Here is an 18,045-nt window from a genome sequence, read left to right on the forward strand (position 1 = left end):
AGTGGGTACCGGGGGCTCGCGAGGATGGCAGGGCGCCGCTGGCTATCCCAGCGGGCCCTGGCCGCGTCCCAGCCCTCGCTGTTCCCGCGCCTCCCGGTGCCTGCTGCCAGCCAGCCGGGCACCCTGCCAGGGCCTGGGGTGCCGCGAGGCTACTCGAGGACACGGGGGGGAGTTGGCTGAGGCGGGGGTAGTCCGCGCCAGGCTGGGGATGATGGCACCGAGAGCGGCGTGCCCGTGCAGGGAAGGTCCGAGGATCGCGGCGGCGGCGCGGGCAGGCACCTGGACCGCGTGCTCCCGCGGGGGGCGGGGCTCCCGCGCAGAGCGGGCGTGCCCGGCGAACCCCGCCCCTTTGCTCCCTCCCGTCACGTGACATAGGAGTCACGTGCCGCGGGCGGCTCCCGAGGCGGCTTCAGGCGCGGCGGACGTCGCCCCGCCCCCCGCCCCTCCCCCCGGCGGCGCGCCCGGCCCCGCCCCTGCGCGCGGCGCGGCTCCGGAAATGGTCGTGCTGCGCTGCGCTGCGGCTGCGTCGGGCCGCGCGCGCTGAAGGAGACTGAAGGTAACGGGCGGGGGCGGGGCGGGCGCGCGCCGCGGGGGGGGGGAGCCGGGTGAGGGGGGGGAGCACCGGCACCAGGGTGGCGGCAGCGATGCGAAGCCCGGGGCCTCGCGGTGCCGCCGGGCCCCGCCGTCGCGCTGCCACCGCTACTCCCACCACCACCACCACGTGGGCGCCGCCGGTCTTTCCGCCGTTATCCGCTTTCCGCGCAGCCGCCGGGCCCTGCGCTCTGCCGGAGCCGCGCCGAGCGCCGTTCCGTCCCCACGTGCCGCCGCCGCGCACGTGCTCCGCCGCCGGGCCCCGCCGCCGCCGCCGCCGCACGTGGCGCGCCCCAGCGCCCCGCCCGGGCCCGGTGTAGGGCCGCGGGGCCATGGCGGCGGGCGGCAGTGACACGTGTCCTTGGCAGAGGCCGCGCCGCCGCGGGGGGGAGCGGAGCGCCGGGTGCCGCCCTGGGCCCTGCGCCGTGCCCTACTCCGCTCCTTCCTCCTGCCGGGGCCGCCAAGATGGAGCCGGCCCCTCCGGCCTTACCCCCCCCCCCCCCCCTCCCCCCGCCCCGGGGTGAGTCACCGCCGCCCCGCTCTGCCCCCCGCCCGCAGCCGGTCGGGCCGGTCCGGGGCCGCGTCAGGCGGCGGTGCCGGAGCCCGGCAGACGCCGTGGCGGCTCGACCCGGCCTGGGGGAACGGCCCCGTCATCGCCCCGCGGCGGGGGAGGAGGGCACGGTGGGACGCGGGCGGCCGCGCGGCCGCGGGGAGAGCCGGGCGGAGGCGGCCGGACCCGGTAGGCGGCCGCGGGAGGGGCTCCGCGGGGCCTGCGCTGCTCCCGTGGGCTGCGGGCCCCGGATCCCTTCGGGCGGTGCTTCGGGCCTGTAGGGCCGGGCCTCCGCCGCCTGCAGTGCGGCCCGAGCCCGCGGCTCGGCCCCGCGCAGGGGGGTGGCGGCGGCGGGGCAGCCCTGGGCCTGAGTGGGTCTGGGGGCCCGGCAGCAGGACCCGCGGCCTGACCCGGCCTCTTGCAGGGCCTCGGGCTGACTGTGTCTCTCCCCCCCCTCTCTCCCCTCCTGCTGTCCCAGTCAGTCGGATGAAAGGTCTCTGCAGGCCCGCTCAGTCGGCCCAGGTTTTTCCCGCGGGGGGGTGAGTATGGGGTGCTGTGCAGGCACTGGGGGGCCGGGTTGTGGTGTCCCTCCCTCCGGGCCCAGGTTTGTGCCGGTGGCGGGTGGCCCGGTGTGGCTTTGTGGGCCTGGTGGTGTGGCTGTCCCCAAGAGCTGCTGTCCCTGCTGTGCCTTAAATCTCTTTGGTCTTCCGTTAACCGGGGCTGTCAGTGTATATGGGATCGGGTCCCATCCGAGCACCTGGATGGCATCAGGGTTGATGGCTGTGTTTGGTGCTGGGGGTCCTACTGAAGGTTGGCCATCCCCATGCCTGGGGGTGACTGAAAAGTGAGGGGGATAGCCTATGCCTGGCTTACCATGGGACAAGGGGGCTGGCAAAGGGGCTGGGGGGCCGGCAGGGCCACGAGTGCTGACACAGCCAGGCGTCATGTTACAGGCACCGCTCATGGTGCGGTACGGCTGGCAGTGAGCCCCCCCATCCTAATGCTGCCATGGGATGTGGGGACCCCTCCTGGGGTACAGCTCAGGGGGCACCTCCTCTCTCCTGTTCAGATGCCCTTTGCTCTGGGGCAAGGAGTATGGAACAGGGTACCAAGTCCCTCCTGGGACCCAGCTGTGTCCCCGAAGGCAGGAGCGGCGGCAGTGTGGTGGCAGGGGGGGACGTGGGAGCTGCTCCCTGCCCTCCCCGGTAGGCGTTTGCGGCATGAGCTGGGCTCCGGCACCACCAGCAGGAACAGGTTTGGCCGGCCAGGGGAAGCGCTTAGTAGGTCAGCCGGGGTGGAGCCAGGGCACCCCGGCGTCAGCTTCTGCCCAACTCCACCCCAGCTCCTGGAGCTTCTCAGAGGGGCTGCATTGCCCCGTTTCAGGATAGGAGAATACTGCAGGCTGCAACACAAAAAATACGATGCCATTCAGCTTATGCCTGTCCCCGCAGATAGCAAGGGGATCCTTATGCACAACCACATGAAATGAACAAAGCTCCACAGCCCACAGGAGGAGCCCCGACAGCCCCGCACCCTGCCCCTTCTCCTGGACTTCCACAGGTAACAAACAGCCCCTCCGATGGCTTTTGGGGTGGGAGGTGCCCAACTGCCTCTCTGATTCGGGATGAGGCTGCTAGAGGCTGTGGTGCCCACTGGTTCCCTCCATGCAGTCAGCGTTCCCACCTGGTCAGACGGCACCTGTGATTTTTAACCCGACACCGACCTCACAAATGAATACGCCTTCTCAGCCGCGACAGGTAAGGTGTTTAGTATGGGAAGAGGAAGTTTTGGGGAGCTGGTTAGGGTCTGCAGCCTCCTGACTGAGCAGCCCACGCTCTTCCTGGTTGGCCACAGCAGTGCTGGGGATGCAAGGAGCCTGATCTTGCCCTGTGGGGCTGGTGTGCACCTACCCCAAATCTCCATCATGGTGTCCCTTCTCCCCAGCTCTGGGGTGAGGGCAGACAGCTCCTGCGGGGCACCCACCAAGTGACCGCTCTTCTCTCCTTCCTCCCCTTTCCAAACCTTGCTCTCTCCTCTCTCAGTTTCCAGCAGGGCCTCGTGCTATTCACCAGCAGGTACTAACCAGTCCCTACCCTGCATGCTGAGCACCCGGGGCAGCCCCAGTACCTGGCACTACACAGAAATACTTGGGGAGCACGTGGGGAGCTGCATCAAGCCGTATTGGGGAACAGGCTGGAGAACAGAGGGACACCTGCTCAGTGGGATCAGCTGGAGGGGTTTCACTGCAGCATCCCCAAGTTCCTTGGCTGTTCTTGCATGAAGTCTAGTGCATGTGGCTGTGCCTGTGCTGGTCTCGGCCCAGGCCGCTGCTTCTGCCTGTGCCCTTCTCATCCTTTTCCTCCCTCTCTCTCTGGGGTTGGGGTCTCCTGAGGCAGCAGCTGTGCCGTGCTGTTGGTCTGTCCCTGACTAATGCAGAGCCCTGGGAGTGATAGTGACTTTCTACACTGTACCCAGCATGTCCCTTAGGCTGTGGGAGGCTGCAGCTATGGGAGGGCTGGGACCTGACAGCCCCAAGAGGTGACAAAGCTTTTGTGCCTTGCAAGCTGGATGTATCCCCCTGCATCCTGCCTGCAACACTATGGCTGTCGCTCCTGCCTTTTGTGGCCCCTGGGAGTGTGAGCAAAGGCTCTGTGCCTCGATCAGCTCAGAGGCACAGCTGGGGACAGACCTAGTGATATCCACAATGTGCCGGGTCCCCCTGGCTCCATGGGGACCTCCAGAGGGGAAGGCAGCTCCCTGTGTCCCCCAGCATGGGTGGATCTGGGATGTGGCCATCGTGCTGGGAGTCCGGCTGCTGCTCCTCCATCCCACAACACCAAGCTTGCACTACCACCCCTGTTCCCCCTCCCGCCACCCATACCCATGTCCCATCTCAGCGCGGCAGCAGTAACTCCTGTCTCTCTCTTTCCCCTCTCCCTCTGTATGCGTGCACTTGCTATCAGGGAGGATTCAGGTCTCTCCAGGTAACGCTTTCTCCTTGCTCCAGCCTTGCCCCACGCACCGGGCGTGCAGGCACCTCCTTGCTTGCTGCCTCTGCTCCCCAGCTCTGGGGTGCTGCCACCCAGCAAAGCAGCGGGCAGGGAGGCAGGGGCTGGAGGGAGCTGCTGGCTCCGTGTCCTGGCTGTCCCGGCACGGTGCGGCATGGCACAGTGGGACTACAGGTCCCAGCATTCAGTGCGAGTGCCAGCCCCTGTTGCAAGGCACGCCGGGACCTGCCGCTGAGCTGCGTGCAGCCGTGGCCGGCTCCGGGCGCTGGCGCTGCCGGCCCTGTTGGGCTGGGAGTGGGCTGAGCTGGGCATGAGCTGGGTTGGATGGAGCCAGGTGGCCCCCCCGCAGGTGCGTGGGGCAATGTGGGGTGCCTGGAAGGGGGGTGTGGGGGAACCGCATCCCATAAAGAAGGGGGGAGGGGGGGGGGCTCCCCTCTTTAAATCTCTACCCAGGGGTGTACTCTGTGCCTAGGATGAGTTTTGGGGTGATGGGTGCTGTGAACCTTCCACCCCCCAAATTCTGGGGTAGGGAGGGAACCTGGCTTGGTTACTTTGGCACTTTGGCAGGGGGGTACTGGTGCTCTGGCCTCACTGCGTCCCTGTCTCTCCCAAAGCATTTCTACCAGAACAGGGCCCAGCCTCCCGCCAGCGCGTCCCGCGTGCAGAGCAACACGACGGCCCGGCCTGGCCCTCCTGCCCATGTGTATCCAGCTGCTTCCCAGGTGATGATGATACCCTCCCAGATATCCTACACACCTTCCCAAGGAGCCTATTACATTCCCGGACAGGTGAGGGCTGTGCCCCGGGCTCTGTGGGAGGGCGCTGGGGTGGGCCTGAGGTTGGAGCCCAAATTTGTTCTGGGGAGTGGAGGGAGTTACCCTGGTTTTCTGAGCTGTCCCTGACTCCATCAGAGTGTTGTCTGGCTCTGCAGAGGGGCAGCACCCACGGGGTTCTGTGTGCTGACCCTGGATATGTGATGCGTGGCTTGTGTCCTGTGCCCTGCCTTAATGGCACACTGATTTGGGGCATGCGCAGTTTTGGGGTGTGCCTGTGCCCTGCTGGGGATATAACCAGCTTTTTTCTCCCCCATTTCAGGGTCGTTCCACATACGTTGTCCCAACACAGCAGTACCCGGTCCAGCCCGGTGCCCCTAGTTTTTACCCTGGAGCCAGCCCCACAGAGTTCGGAACTTACGGTACAGACTGGGGGGATTACTCTGCTGCCATTGCTCTTCCATCCACAACGCTTCGTCCCTTTTGTTCCCCTGACTCTGACCTCCTTGCAACCCCACTAATTGATGGGCTGAGCACAAAATCCCTCCATCTCTGGGTTTGGTGCCTTCTGTGACTTCTGACACCACTACGTGCTGTTTTGGGATTTTGGCGGTGCTGTGTGTCTCCCAGTGCAGCCCTGAAGGCCATGCATCATGTCCCACGTGTCCACCCACCTCCTCCTTTTCCAAATCGGGATGGATTAATGTTTAACTGCCCAGGCAGAGGGACAGGGCAGACTTTATCCCCTCTCCCCCTTGGCTTGCAGGCTGGCGGTGAGCAGTTGTTTGGTGCTGCCTCCCCTCCCTGAGCCAGCTGCATGTCCTGGGTGAGCAGGGTCTGGGCAGTGGCTGCTCCACGCCTGCCCTCTCCCGGAGCTGGGGAGCGATGGTATAAGCAGCCCCCCCTCCTTCCCCCGGCTTGTATGCGGCCACCCGGGCTGTGACTATATTTAGGCTTGGTCCGTCCGGGAGGCCTGGCAGACACAGAAATGTGAGCTGAGGCCTCCGTCCCGTCCCCGGTATGGCAGCAAAGCAAACCGGGATGGAGAGGGGTTTCTCCTGAGCCAGGTACGTGCTTGTTCCTCCCTCCCTTTTGTCCCATCAGCCCCTCGGAGGGAGGAGGTGGCCCCATGCAGTGGCCAGCTGGGCCCAGTCCCAGCACTCAGCCCAACGCCTTCCTGCTCCATAGGGCCCGGAGCCCTGCCTCCCCGGGTGTTTTTGTCCCCTGGCCTGCAGTCTTAGGGTCTCCTTCTTCCCCATCTGCTTAACTACCCGTGGGTTTTGAGGCCCTTTTGGTGCTCCCCCAGCCCATCACAGGGATCCTCTTTTGTGGCTTCATTGTTTCCCCAATATTTGGCCCCAACCACGTGCTGCTTCCCTGGGCAGCCAGGCTGGCTCTGTTTCTCGCGTGTGTCACCAGAATGGGGGGAAGGTGGCCATGAGTGTGTTGCTGAGTGAGTTCTGTGCTCAGCGTGTGGCTGGGAAATGCTAGAGCGGGGAGGAGGCCAGGGTGCAGCTGCCCCTGTCCCTCCCTGTGCTGGTGTTGCAGTCACTCCCTGCCTGGGGCACAATGCAGCCCTGCTTGATGCTAGCCCTCCCTAAGATGCCTATTGCATGGGTGACCTGGGAGGAGCACAGCACCTTTTGGGGGCTGGATCAGGGCCTGGTGCTGCCTCCAGCCCTCAGCACCGCTCAGTGCTATGAACTCAATTCGCAGGGGTCTGAGTAGGGAGCCCAAGGGTGTGAATGAATGGAGGGCGTGGATGGGGCTGTGTGGAGCCGCCCTTAGAACTGCTGCTGGCCCAGGGGAGATAAGGGAGCTGGCAGGAAGGCAGCACCCATGGAGCCAGGGCTCCTGTGCCCAAGCATGGTTCAGCGTCCCGGAGGGACTGGCGGTGACCTGGAGCCGGTGGGCACGGCTGGGTGTGGGGGCGGCGCAGGGACGCCGCGTGTCATGGGGAAGGAATTTGGTCAGGCCTGTCGGGTGGGTTGGGGTGATGCAGGCCAGATGCAACTGGGGTTCTCTGTAGCGTGGTGTGAGCTCCCCCAGCTCCTGGCGGTCCCCCTGCATCTGTGGGAGTGGGAGGACTGGACTCGGTGGATGCACGCTGGACACCTGCCGCCTCTCACGCTCTCCCCTCTCCTCCAGCGGGTGCTTATTACCCGGCCCAGGGGGTGCAGCAGTTCCCGGCGGGGGTCCCCACTGCTCAGGTGATTGTGAGCCAGCAGCCACCGATCCCCCCAAAACGAGAGCGCAAGACGGTAAGAGCCGTGCGCCTCTGGCGTGGGGGAGATGCGTGCTGGAGATGGGGATGGTGCCAAGCCTAGCATGGGGCACGCTGCCTGTGCCGACTCTTTCCTGGCTGCCTGCTGTGCTCGGTGCGCAGCGCACCAGCTGAGGGTGGTATGGGGCTGTGCACCTGGGTTGGGGGGCTCGGTGGGTGCCGATGACCTTGGCTGTCCCAGCGGGCAGCGTTGTGCTGAGTCATGGCTCCAGGGGGGCGGGTGTGCCGCGGCTGCCAACTGCTGTCTGCTCCCGGAGATGCCGGTGCTCAGAGGCCTTGTGTAGGGCCTATTTATAGCGGGGAGCTGAGCAGCTGCTGGCCCCGCACTGCACTGCAAGCTGGGGGGCTGGGGGTGCTGCTGGGTGGGGGATTTCTCCAGGAGTACTGATGGAGAGGCATTGGTGCTGCTTAGGCTGTGCTTTTATTGGGACCTGGCAGCTGGTTCTGTTTGTAGACGAGTGAGCAAGTGCCGTGCCTCCTCTGTGTACTGGACCCACGCATCCCACCATGGTGCACTGCAGCTCGTGCTGCACCCACACTGACTGTAGGGATGTGGGGTGCCCGCAGCCCCTTTACCAGCATGGTGCTGCCTGTGGTCCACCAAGTCTGGAGGCAGGCACTGTTCTGAGCACAGTGACGCCCTGCTGGCTCTGGCTGCTTGGTGGCATCTGAGATGCACCCTGCCCTGCACCATCTCTTCTGGCTAGGCAGTGGGACAGCTCCCTCTCTGAGAGGCTCTGTGCCCTGTAGCGAGGGGACATGCCACTGGCTGTGTGGCCCTTGGATGCTGTGTTTCCCCACCTCACTGACAATCCCCCTCTCTCTGCTCTGGCCTACGGACAGATCCGGATACGAGACCCCAACCAAGGTGGCAAAGACATCACTGAAGAAATAATGTCTGGAGCAAGGACCTCATCTACCCCCACTCCTCCCCAGGTCGGTGGCCCTCATTTTCCCAGCTGGGGTGCTGGGAGATGCATGGTGTCCTGCTTGACTCCCTTTTTGTCCCCTTAGGCTGGAAGCGGTTTGGAACCCCAGGCCAATGGAGAAACCCCTCATGTAGCAGTTATTGTCCGGCCAGGTACGTGCACACACTGGGGCCTGGCTGTGCCACATCGCTCCCTGGCACAGCTGGTGCCAGGCCCCATGCCAGCCCCACAGATCACTTGGAGCTTGTGGGGACGGACATGTTCCCTGTGTACCTGGAAACCAGTGTTTCCACTGTTGGTTCCAGGAGAGTTTGTGGGGACTGTCTTTGCTTGGCCTGGCTGTACCCTGGGCACTGGAGGACCCCCATCATCCCCGTTCCCCGTTTGTCCGCTTAATGTGGGTTGGCGCATCTGTCCCTTCCCCTACTATTGATGGAGATCTGGGATTTAGGGGGATCAGGGCACAGCAGGGGTCAGAGCCCCCACTAACACCTCCTCTCTTGCAGATGACCGCCCAAAGCCTGCGCTGGTGGTGAGCAAACCCGTCTCCCTGGAGCCCAGCAAGTCAGCGTCCCCATCGCCTCCCCCTCCCCTCATCCCTGAGGTGGAGCCCGTGGTGATGTCAACTGTGACGCTGGTGCCAATGGAGCCCCCCGTGGAAGCGGACACTAAAGTGGAGCTGGGCGAGGCGCCGCCCGACCTGCACCAGACGTTTAGCGCTATCACTACAGTGCCAGGGGCTGGGGAGCTGCCCCTCGTGCCCCCACCTGACATGGACACGGCGGCTGTGGTGGAGGAGGAGGTGGCAGAGGAGGAGGAAGACGTTGCCATTCCTCTCCTGGAGCCCACATTGCAGGCGCCCGCCCTGCCTGAGGTGCCATCGGTGCCTGCTGCCCCCCTCATGCCAGCCGTGCCCCCGGTGCCAGCTGCGCCATCGCCGCCGCTCGTTGTCCCACCGGTCCCTGAAGCACTCGCCAAACCCGCCTCTCCCAGCCCCCCGCCACCCCAGGAGGAGCCCTGCTCTGAGCCTGTCGCCGAGCCTGCTGCTGAGGCCAATGGGCTCTTAGAGGAGGTGCCCGAGCCGCTCCCCGAGGCACCCGTGTGCCAGCCGGTGCTCGTGCCCGTGTTGGAGCCTGCCCCAGTGCCCGCCCCAGCTCCCACCCTGGACTCCCCCATTGTGCAGCCTGAAGAGCTGCCCTTGCCCAATGGGATGGAGGGCTCCAGCAAAGCGGAGCCAAGCGAGGAGCAGCCTGAGTCGGATGTCAGCCCCATCTCGGAGCCCGAGGAGCCAGCGCAGCCTGGCACCCCCACCTCCCCCCCAGCAGAGGAGGAAGAAGAAGAGAGCGAAGGCCCTGCTGAGGCCCAGGAGCGGAGCTCAAGTCCTGCCCCTGCCCCGTCGCAGACCTTGGAGGCGACTGTGCAAGGTTTGGGGTGCTGTGGGGGTTATTTGGGTGGGGTCCTTGGTATAGGGATGTGGGGAAGGCGTAGAAGAGGGGGATGGGGCTTATCACCATGGGATATGATGTGGGTATGGTTTGATTTGAGATGTGTGAGAGTGCCCTGGCTCACAGGGCTAGGGGACACTGGGGCATGTGGATGTGTATGGGGTGCCTTAAGCATTGGTGTGAGGAGGATGTACTGGGGTTGTATTTGATGCTGTCCTGAGACTTTGGAGGTGTGTGCTGGGGATGGGTATTGGATGGATGGAGATGTGCTTCTGACAGACTGTAAAATTACAAGGATTGGAAAGTATATAGGAACCCTTGAGAGGAAAATGGGGTGCCTTGGGGTTGTGGTGGGGGAAGATGCTCTATATTCTTGTTTTTTGGGGGCACTCCAGGCAGATGTGTGGAAATTAAACAAGGGGGCTAAAGGAGGTTCGTGCACCCTTGGGTTGGGTGGGGGAGACAGGGCATATCCATAGAATTATGGGTTGTAGAAGCACAGGTTTTCTTAGGAAGGCATGGGGTGGATGTGTTTTTGGGGAAGCGTATCTGTGAGGTAGTACATAGGTCTGCTTGGATGCTCGTGCATCCTGGGGTGGTGTGTATGGGAGGAGAGGTACACACAGCAGTGTCTGTGTAAGGGAGATGGGGCATCTCTGTGCACAACCCTGAGCAGGGGCAGGAGTGCTGTGAGGATGGGGACCCCCCGAGGCTAGGGAGTGGTGTGGAATGTGGTGCTGCATTATAGCACAAAGTGAGCAGGGGTGTGGATAGGGAAAGGTACGGAGTCCCTGTGTGGTGCTCTGTTTGTGAGCCATCGGTGCATCGGTATAGTGGGTGGAATGGGCTGTGAAAGGATCCTGTTCTCATATTGCTCAGTGCTACTGGGGCCTCACCAGTGATCCCAGAGCTGGCACTGGGTCGTGCGGACGCTGTGTCGGTGCCCAGCCCTCATGTCTTTGCCTCTTTGCTAGTTGCTGTGTCGGTGCCAAAGAAAAAGCGAAGGATGAAGGAGCTGAACAAGAAGGAGGCAGTAGGCGATTTGCTGGATGCCTTTAAAGAGGTGAGTGTCCCAAGGCACCTGAGGATCTCTTTGCGTCCCATCCCTTCTTGTGATGAATTCTACTTTGTGCCATCGTGTCTGGGCCACTGATGCTCTGTGATGGTAAAGAGGATCTGAGGGGGCAGGACACCTGGTGTAGGACAGAAGGGTAGGGCTGGACTCTCAGTGTGACTGTTTTCCACATCCCTCTCCTGGTGTAGTCTCAGATCAGCGACAGTGCCTCAGAAGTGGAAAACAAGCCTCCCCCTCCCATGCCTGCCCGTGAAACAGAGGACGCAGCCCCCGCCCGTCCCCAGGAGGAGTCAGAGGAGACGTGGGAGGAGAAGGAGGACAAGCTGGCCCCAGAGAAGGGCAAGGCTGGGGACCAGAAGTACCGCTACAAGGAAGGTGAGCTCTGCCTGGGCCTATGAGGCTTCTGATAGGAAACACCAACTCAGGCTCCAGAGATGGGGAGGCTCTGGGTGGCATGGGCCAGCTGTCGTGTAAGGACCATGTGCTCCTCCTGTCTTGTCCTCAGACTTTCCACAGTGCTGGGGACAGAGGCTCTGGCACTTGAGTCTTGAGCAGGAAGCTGGTGGCATCAGGCTCTCTAAGCAAGCAGGGTTGTGTTTATGGGGTGCCAGGGCAGGGCAGCTCTGTGGTTGTCTCAGCCCCAGCTCCCCAACATCACAGTCCCTTTTTTTTCTCCCACTGCAGAGCAGTGGAAGCCATTGAATCCTGAGGAGAAGAAGCGGTATGACCGGGAGTTCCTGCTGGGCTTCCAGTTCATTTTTGCCAGCATGCAGAAACCTGAGGGGCTGCCCCAGATCACAGATGTGGTCCTGGACAAGGTTGGTGCGGTCCTGGAAATTGGGGTTTGGGGGTTGGGCACCTCTGCTCTGCACCATCTGCTGTGCTCTGGGTCCTGCTGCAGCACTTGTGATGTGAGCAAAGCAGAGGGAGAGGCATGGGAAGCTCTTTGGGGCCATTTTTCCAGTTCGTTGTCCCGGCGTTGAGGCTGGGGGATGGATCCATTCCTCCTCTGCCCCCCCGGGCATCCTCAGCCCTGTGTACCTTCGCAGGCCAACAAGACCCCATTGCGGGCACTCGACCCCATCCGCCTCAGCGGCATGAACTGCAGCCCTGACTTCACCCCCTCCTTTGCCAACCTTGGGCGGCCTGTCATGGGCAACCGGGGCCTGGTGAGTATCTGCCTGTTCCTCCTTTTGCCATGCTGAACCCCCCTGCCTCTCTGTGATGATCAAGCCTTCGAGCCACTGTGTCTGGGCCACTGACGTCAGTGATGGAACTGAGGATCTGAGCAGGCAGATGGGAATGTCACAGGAGCTTGCTGGCCTGGCCTGTCCACTAGAAGGACTGGAACAAAGAGTTGAATTCCTTCTTCCTGTGTCAGCCCTCAGGGTTGGGTCCTCGCCGCTCGCAGCAGACTCAGAGGAAGGAACCCCGTAAAATCATTGCCACTGTGTCCCTCAATGAGGATGTCAAGCTGAACAAGGCTGAGAAGGCCTGGAAACCCAGCAGCAAGCGTGCCTCTGAGGAGGAGGATCCTGAGAACATCAAGACACAGGTAGGAGTCAGAGGCAGGCAGGCGATGCACCCGGTGCCCACTGAGGAGGGCGGGGAGATGTACCTGACTGTTGCTGACCCTGTTGTCCTTACAGGAACTGCTTCGCCGCGTCCGCAGCATCCTCAACAAGCTGACACCCCAGATGTTCCAGCAGTTGATGAAGCAGGTGATGGAGTTGTCCATCGACACGGAGGAGAGACTCAAGGGTGTCATTGACCTTGTCTTCGAGAAAGCCATCTCGGAGCCAAACTTCTCTGTTGCCTACGCTAACATGTGCCGTTGCCTTATGGGGGTGAGCAGGGGCTGGGGGCCTGGGATTTGTTCAGGACTTTTGGCCAAGCTCTGTAGGGTGCCAATGCCTCTGCATGGGGTGGGCAGTTTACCTCTAATATGAGGAAAAATGGGGTGTGTGGCTGGCAGGCTGAGCAAAGAATTGTGGCACAGCATCGCAAAGAGGTAAAATGTTTTTTCTCTGCTTTAAGCAGTAACCAGGTGTTGGGGATTTTGTGGGAGGCACAACTCACGCTCCTCTGGGCTGTACTTCTCCCTGCAGCTCAAAGTGCCCACGACAGACAAGCCCACAGTGACTGTGAACTTCCGCAAGCTGCTGCTCAACCGCTGCCAGAAGGAGTTTGAGAAGGACAAGGATGACGACGAGATCTTTGAGAAGCGGCAGAAAGAAATGGATGATGCCAGTGCTGTGAGTTGGGCTGGAAGCTCGGCTGGGGGCTGGTACCATGCCCTCAGGTGGCTCAGAGCTCTAACCTGCGCTGGTGTGACCCTTGCAGCCTGAAGAGAAGGCACGCATGAAGGATGAGCTGGAGGAGGCGCGGGACAAGGCCCGAAGGCGGTCCTTGGGTAACATCAAGTTCATTGGAGAGCTCTTCAAACTGAAGATGCTGACGGAGGCCATCATGCATGACTGCGTGGTGAAGCTGCTCAAAAACCATGATGAGGAGTCTCTTGAGTGCCTTTGCCGCCTGCTTACAACCATTGGCAAGGATTTGGACTTTGAGAAGGCCAAGGTACTCCTTGCCCTGCCCCATCATGCTCTGCCCTGCTTTTAGAAGGAGTGTGACCGTGATCCTGTGCCCCTACAGCCCAGAATGGACCAGTATTTCAACCAGATGGAGAAAATCATCAAGGAGAAGAAGACATCATCCCGAATCCGTTTTATGCTGCAGGATGTGATTGATCTCAGGCGGGTAAGGCCTGTCCCCTGCTTTGTTTCGTGGAGCTGCTGGTCTGTCCTGTGAGTGCCAGCAGTCTGTGTATCCTTGAGAGCAGAGACGTGGGTATGTAAGCTGTGGCCAGCCCCAGAGACACCATGCTAGCTCCCAGCCCTTGGTTAGCATGGCAGCAGTAGTGGGCGCACAGTAACTGGCGGCTGTTTAATGCAGGGAGCTCCCGAAACGGAGCCCTTTTGTGCCAAAAGCTGCCACAGCATGCAGGGAGCTGTGGTGGCTGAGGTGGGTGGGCTTTGGGGACTGGACAGATAGGAAGGGGGAATGCCTCTGTCCTCCAGCTGTCTGAGTTCCCCTGCCCTGCTCCTCTGCCCTCTGCAGAATAGCTGGGTACCACGGCGAGGAGATCAGGGACCCAAAACCATCGACCAGATCCACAAAGAGGCAGAGATGGAGGAGCATCGGGAACACATCAAAGTGCAGCAGCTCATGTCAAAAGACAAAAGGAGAGGACCTCCTGGACCATCTATCAGCGGTGAGTGACTTAAGGCCACCAGAGACAGGTTGCTCTTTCTGCTCACTGCTTGAGGTAGGGCTGTGCCTGATCTCTGTCTCCTTGTGCCCAGGTGGACGCAGTAGCCTGGTTGCAGATGACGGCTGGAACACTGTGCCCATCAGCAAGGGCAATCGGCCTATCGACACCACCCGGCTAACGAAAATCACCAAGGTGAGGCTGGGGGGAACGTTGTTGGGCTGCCTGGCCCCACAGTCTTGGTGCAGGGCCCGGAGCTGACTGTTCTCTGCCTTCAGCCTGGATTGATCGACTCCAACAACCAGCTCTTTGCACCAGGCGGGCGGCTGAGCTGGGGCAAGGGCAGTAGCGGAGGGTCTGGCGCAAAGCCTGCAGATTCAGGTAGGTGGTGTGGGGCCAGCTCAGTGGTGCCATTGAGTGGGAATGGGAACCCTTTCTCCCAGCGCTTCCTGTGCCGGGGATGTGCCGAACTCTGAGGCTCCCCTCTTTTCACGCCCAGCATCTGATTCAGGGCGACCGGCCACGAGCACCTTGAACCGCTTCTCAGCACTCCAGCAGTCCACCCCTGCTGAGAGCCCAGAGTCCCGTCGCGTGGTGCAGAGGTGAGTGTGCTGCTCTGGTGGGCTGGGGAAAATTCTCCAGGTTGGGTAGTGGTCAGTTGGCGTGTGGATAAATGGAATCTGATGTCTGGACTGGAGTCATTCTCTGTGGCAGGATGGGGCTGCAGGCATGGGCTTGGTATATGGGGTCACTGCATTCTTGTGGGAAAGGCAGACCTCATCCTGAGCTGCACAAGCCCAGGTGCCACCAGAAATGGGAAGGCAGATCTTTCTGCTGTAGCTTGGCACTCAGAGGATCGCATTTGGGTGCGGAGTGCAGCCTCGGGCTACCTGGAGTAGGCATCCAGGGATGGGCTGGAGGGATTCTTACAGAGACTCGGGGATAATTGGAGCTGAAATGAGAGATCCCAGAGACTTGGATTTGTTCAGTCAGGAGAAGGAAAAGCCTACTGCAGCAAGGGAAGGTATGGGGAGGATGGAGCCAGACTGCCCTCAGCATTGCTGAAGGTCAGAGCAAAGGATGGCAATGGACCTGTGATGTGACAGGGAGTCTCTACCCATGAGGGTTGTCAAGTAGTAGAGGAGGAACTAGAGAGGGCTGGGAGTTGAAGTGGGATAGTGTTGCCTTGCATAGCTCTGCAGAATTTGGGGTCAGAGGAGCGTGGCAATGGCCTTCTTCACACTGTCCTTCCTCTTCCCATCCAGGGGCAGCTCTAGCCGCGACAGGTCAGAAAAGGCTGGGGACAGAGGGGACCGGGAGTCACGTTCAGAGAAGAGCAGTGACCGTCTGGAGCGTCCTGATCGGGGAGAGCGGGGAGAGAGGAACAGGTCTGCCGTCACCAAGAGGAGCTTCAGCAAAGAGACAGAGGACAGGAGCAGAGAACGGGAAAAGCAGAGTGGCCCTGAGGCTGTGCGCAAGACTGCTAGCATGTCAGAGGAACGGGACAGGAGCCGAGAGACGAGTGAGTTGGGGAGGAGAGGTTCCTTGGGATCCGGCTGCGGGCTGAGGCTCTGCCGGACCCAAGCGGTGCCTGATGCTTTTACTCTCCTCAGTTAAACAAGAGCCAGCACCTCCTGCGGCATCACCCAAACCCATGCTGTCAGAGGAGGAGCTGGAGAAGAAATCTAAGGCGATCATAGAGGAATATCTGCACATCAATGATATGAAGGTGAGAAGAGGAGGTGGCCAGGCACCCACAGGATGTCATCCGCTTCTCCAGGCAGCACTGCTGTTGGACAGGTTGCTGGCAGTGCCAGGATGAGGAGCGGGGAGCAGGGGCTGGCTGTGGGGCAGCACTGACCCCTCTGTCCCCACAGGAAGCCCTGCAGTGTGTGCAGGAGCTGGGCAGCCCCTCCTTGCTCTATGTCTTCGTGCGGAATGGCATCGAGTCCACGCTTGAGCGGAGTACGATCTCCCGCGAGCACATGGGCGTCCTGCTGTGCCACCTGGTGAAGGCTGGCACGCTCTCCAAGGAGCAGTACTATAAAGGGTGAGGGATTGAGGCAGCTTGTTCCCAAAGCGCTGTTTGACCTGCCTTTGAATTCAACCCTCCTGAAGTCCCTCCCAGCTGAGGGCGCAAGGACCACTGGATCTCAATGCCCTCCTCTCTGCCTTCCAGGCTGCGGGAAATCCTGGAGATTGCAGAAGACATGGAGATCGACATCCCACATATCTGGCTGTATCTCGCAGAGCTCATAACACCTATCCTGCAAGAGGAAGGTATCCCCATGGAGGAGCTGTTCAGGTGAGGGCTGTGCCCCTTTGCAGGGCTGCTTGTGGGATCCTGGTGGGGGTGTGCAAAACAACCACGTTGCTTGTGCTCTACAGGGAGATCACAAAGCCCCTGGTGCCCCTTGGGAAAGCCACCACACTGCTGGTCGAGGTGCTGGGCTTATTGTGCAAGGGCATGGTAAGTGCGTGCTGCTCACATAGTTGCCAGCTTATGTGTTGGGGCTGGCACGTAGAAGGGATCAAAACCCTTTTGGACATGGAGAGAATGGTGCTGGGCAATGCCCATTGCTGTATCTGGGAACCGGGGCAGCTGGCAGCAGGATGGAGAGCAGTGGCACTGAGGGCTGACTTGAGGTTTTCTTGCAGAGCCAGAAGACCGCGGGCAAGCTGTGGCGGGACGGGGGCCTGAGCTGGAAGGAATTCCTGCCTGAGGACCAGGATGTCAACAAATTTGTCACAGAGCAGGTGAGAGCTGGACTGTGACCTCCAGATCCTGCTGCTGGGAGCAGCCTTCCCCTGTATTGCACCTAACAGCTTGCCTCTCTTGCGTCCTCCAGAAATTGGAGTACACAATGGGGGACAACTCGGACACGCCAAGCTGCAAGGAGCTAACCTCAGAGGAGCTGTGCAAACAAATGGACAAACTGCTGAAGGAGAACTCGAACAACCAAAGAATATATGACTGGATTGAGGTGAGAATGAGGGCAGAATGCCTGCAAGGCATCCTCCTGGCTCAATTAACATCTCACAGGCCCTCTTTCTTTCCTTCAGGCCAACCTAAGTGAGCAGCACGTCTCATCCAACACATTTATCAGGGCCCTGATGACATCCGTGTGCCATTCAGCCATCATCTGTGAGTACTGGGAGGAGGTGGGGGCCTGATGTGTCCTTGCAGCTCCCCTCTCACACCTCCTCTCCTGCAGTTGAGAACCCATACCGTGTGGATGCCCTGGTCATCCGCAACCGGGCCAAGCTGCTGCAGAAGTACATGCGAGATGAGCAGAAGGAGCTTCAGGCACTGTATGCCTTGCAAGCTTTGGTGGTGAAGTTGGACCAGCCTCCAAGTGAGTGTCATGCACAGGGATGGACGATGTAGGGAGAAGGGGGGGGTGGGCAGGGGTGTCCTTGCCATCAGAAGGTGGCTGTTGGCTGGGGAGTAGCAGGGTTTTCCCTTCTATCCCATGCAGACCTGCTGCGGATGTTCTTCGATGCTCTCTATGATGAGGACGTCATCAAGGAGGAGGCCTTCTACAAGTGGGAGTCCAGCAAGGACCCAGCGGAGCAGCAGGGCAAAGGGGTGGCCCTGAAATCAGTGACAGCATTTTTCACCTGGCTCCGGGAAGCAGAGGATGAGTCGGACAACAACTGAGCAGCTGTGAGGAGGAGGAGGAGGAGGAAGGGGGGAGAGCATGGGGCACCGTGGGGTGTGACTCCATCCCTTCCCAGCCCTGGCCCCCTGGACTTGCTCATGCCGGGGCCGAGGGATCTGCTGTGCCCCCAACAGCATCCCTCTCTCTATTTCTCCTCTCCCTCCTCCCCTCGTCCCCGTTCTGTTGGCCAGGCCTGTACTAGTTTGTCACGATGATAATAAATGGATGCTGATGGAGGTGGCTGTCGCTGTGGGTCTGCTCCAGGCCCCTTCTGTCCCCCCCTCCCAGCACAGCACCCTGTGTCACCGGGAGTGGGGGCTGAGCCCCCCAGGCTTACGTCAAGGAGGGGGGGGGAAGGGGTGAGATGGGGGGGGGATGTCACCCCTCCTCTCCCCCCTCTTCTTCCTCCTCCCGCTTCCTTGCTGAAATATAGAGAGATTATATATATATAAACTTA

The 18,045-nt window shown here is 61.2% G+C and overlaps 1 protein-coding gene and 2 non-coding genes across 12 annotated transcripts; all 3 read left to right on the forward strand.

Moving 5' to 3' along the window:
* Window positions 1-453: 453 nt before the first annotated feature.
* On the forward strand, window positions 454-17,824 carry EIF4G1 (eukaryotic translation initiation factor 4 gamma 1). 10 transcript variants are annotated; one of them, XM_052685490.1, is made up of 35 exons: window positions 454-556; window positions 1,620-1,680; window positions 2,593-2,701; window positions 2,812-2,898; window positions 3,184-3,216; window positions 4,105-4,125; window positions 4,764-4,937; window positions 5,245-5,344; window positions 7,071-7,183; window positions 8,050-8,142; window positions 8,221-8,287; window positions 8,642-9,559; window positions 10,555-10,643; window positions 10,844-11,030; window positions 11,340-11,473; window positions 11,687-11,824; window positions 12,037-12,210; window positions 12,305-12,502; window positions 12,764-12,910; window positions 12,999-13,235; window positions 13,311-13,415; window positions 13,776-13,929; window positions 14,021-14,121; window positions 14,205-14,307; window positions 14,426-14,528; window positions 15,192-15,448; window positions 15,540-15,655; window positions 15,804-15,976; window positions 16,106-16,231; window positions 16,315-16,396; window positions 16,585-16,683; window positions 16,776-16,910; window positions 16,990-17,071; window positions 17,142-17,282; window positions 17,406-17,824. In XM_052685490.1, exons 3-35 carry the CDS (start codon window positions 2,627-2,629, stop codon window positions 17,585-17,587), a joined length of 4,944 nt encoding a protein of 1,647 aa, XP_052541450.1. In that variant the 5' UTR covers window positions 454-556; window positions 1,620-1,680; window positions 2,593-2,626; the 3' UTR covers window positions 17,588-17,824. The 10 variants fall into 10 exon arrangements, with proteins under 10 accessions (XP_052541450.1, XP_052541452.1, XP_052541454.1 ...); XM_052685494.1 differs by having other exon boundaries at window positions 486-556; window positions 14,438-14,528; XM_052685495.1 differs by having other exon boundaries at window positions 486-556; window positions 11,705-11,824.
* LOC128082856 (small nucleolar RNA SNORD66) lies at window positions 10,688-10,764 on the forward strand. Its single transcript, XR_008207877.1, has one exon. It is a non-coding gene; the product is annotated as a small nucleolar RNA SNORD66 (small nucleolar RNA).
* Window positions 11,875-11,947, forward strand: LOC128082857 (small nucleolar RNA SNORD66). Its single transcript, XR_008207878.1, has one exon. It is a non-coding gene; the product is annotated as a small nucleolar RNA SNORD66 (small nucleolar RNA).
* Window positions 17,825-18,045: the final 221 nt, after the last annotated feature.

The sequence above is a fragment of the Tympanuchus pallidicinctus genome, unplaced genomic scaffold, assembly GCF_026119805.1.
Source record: "Tympanuchus pallidicinctus isolate F22 unplaced genomic scaffold, pur_lepc_1.0 scaffold22, whole genome shotgun sequence".
NCBI lineage: Eukaryota > Metazoa > Chordata > Aves > Galliformes > Phasianidae > Tympanuchus > Tympanuchus pallidicinctus.

What these genes read in the sequence shown, in the direction of transcription:
- EIF4G1 (XM_052685490.1), top strand. Translation starts at nt 2,627, where the DNA reads ATGAACAAAGCTCCACAGCCCACAGGAGGAGCCCCGACAGCCCCGCAC. An exon ending in CTACCCCCACTCCTCCCCAG is followed by an intron (nt 8,143 to 8,220) that starts GTCGGTGGCCCT and finishes TTGTCCCCTTAG; the next exon opens with GCTGGAAGCGGTTTGGAACC. An exon ending in CCCATGGAGGAGCTGTTCAG is followed by an intron (nt 16,232 to 16,314) that starts GTGAGGGCTGTG and finishes TGTGCTCTACAG; the next exon opens with GGAGATCACAAAGCCCCTGG.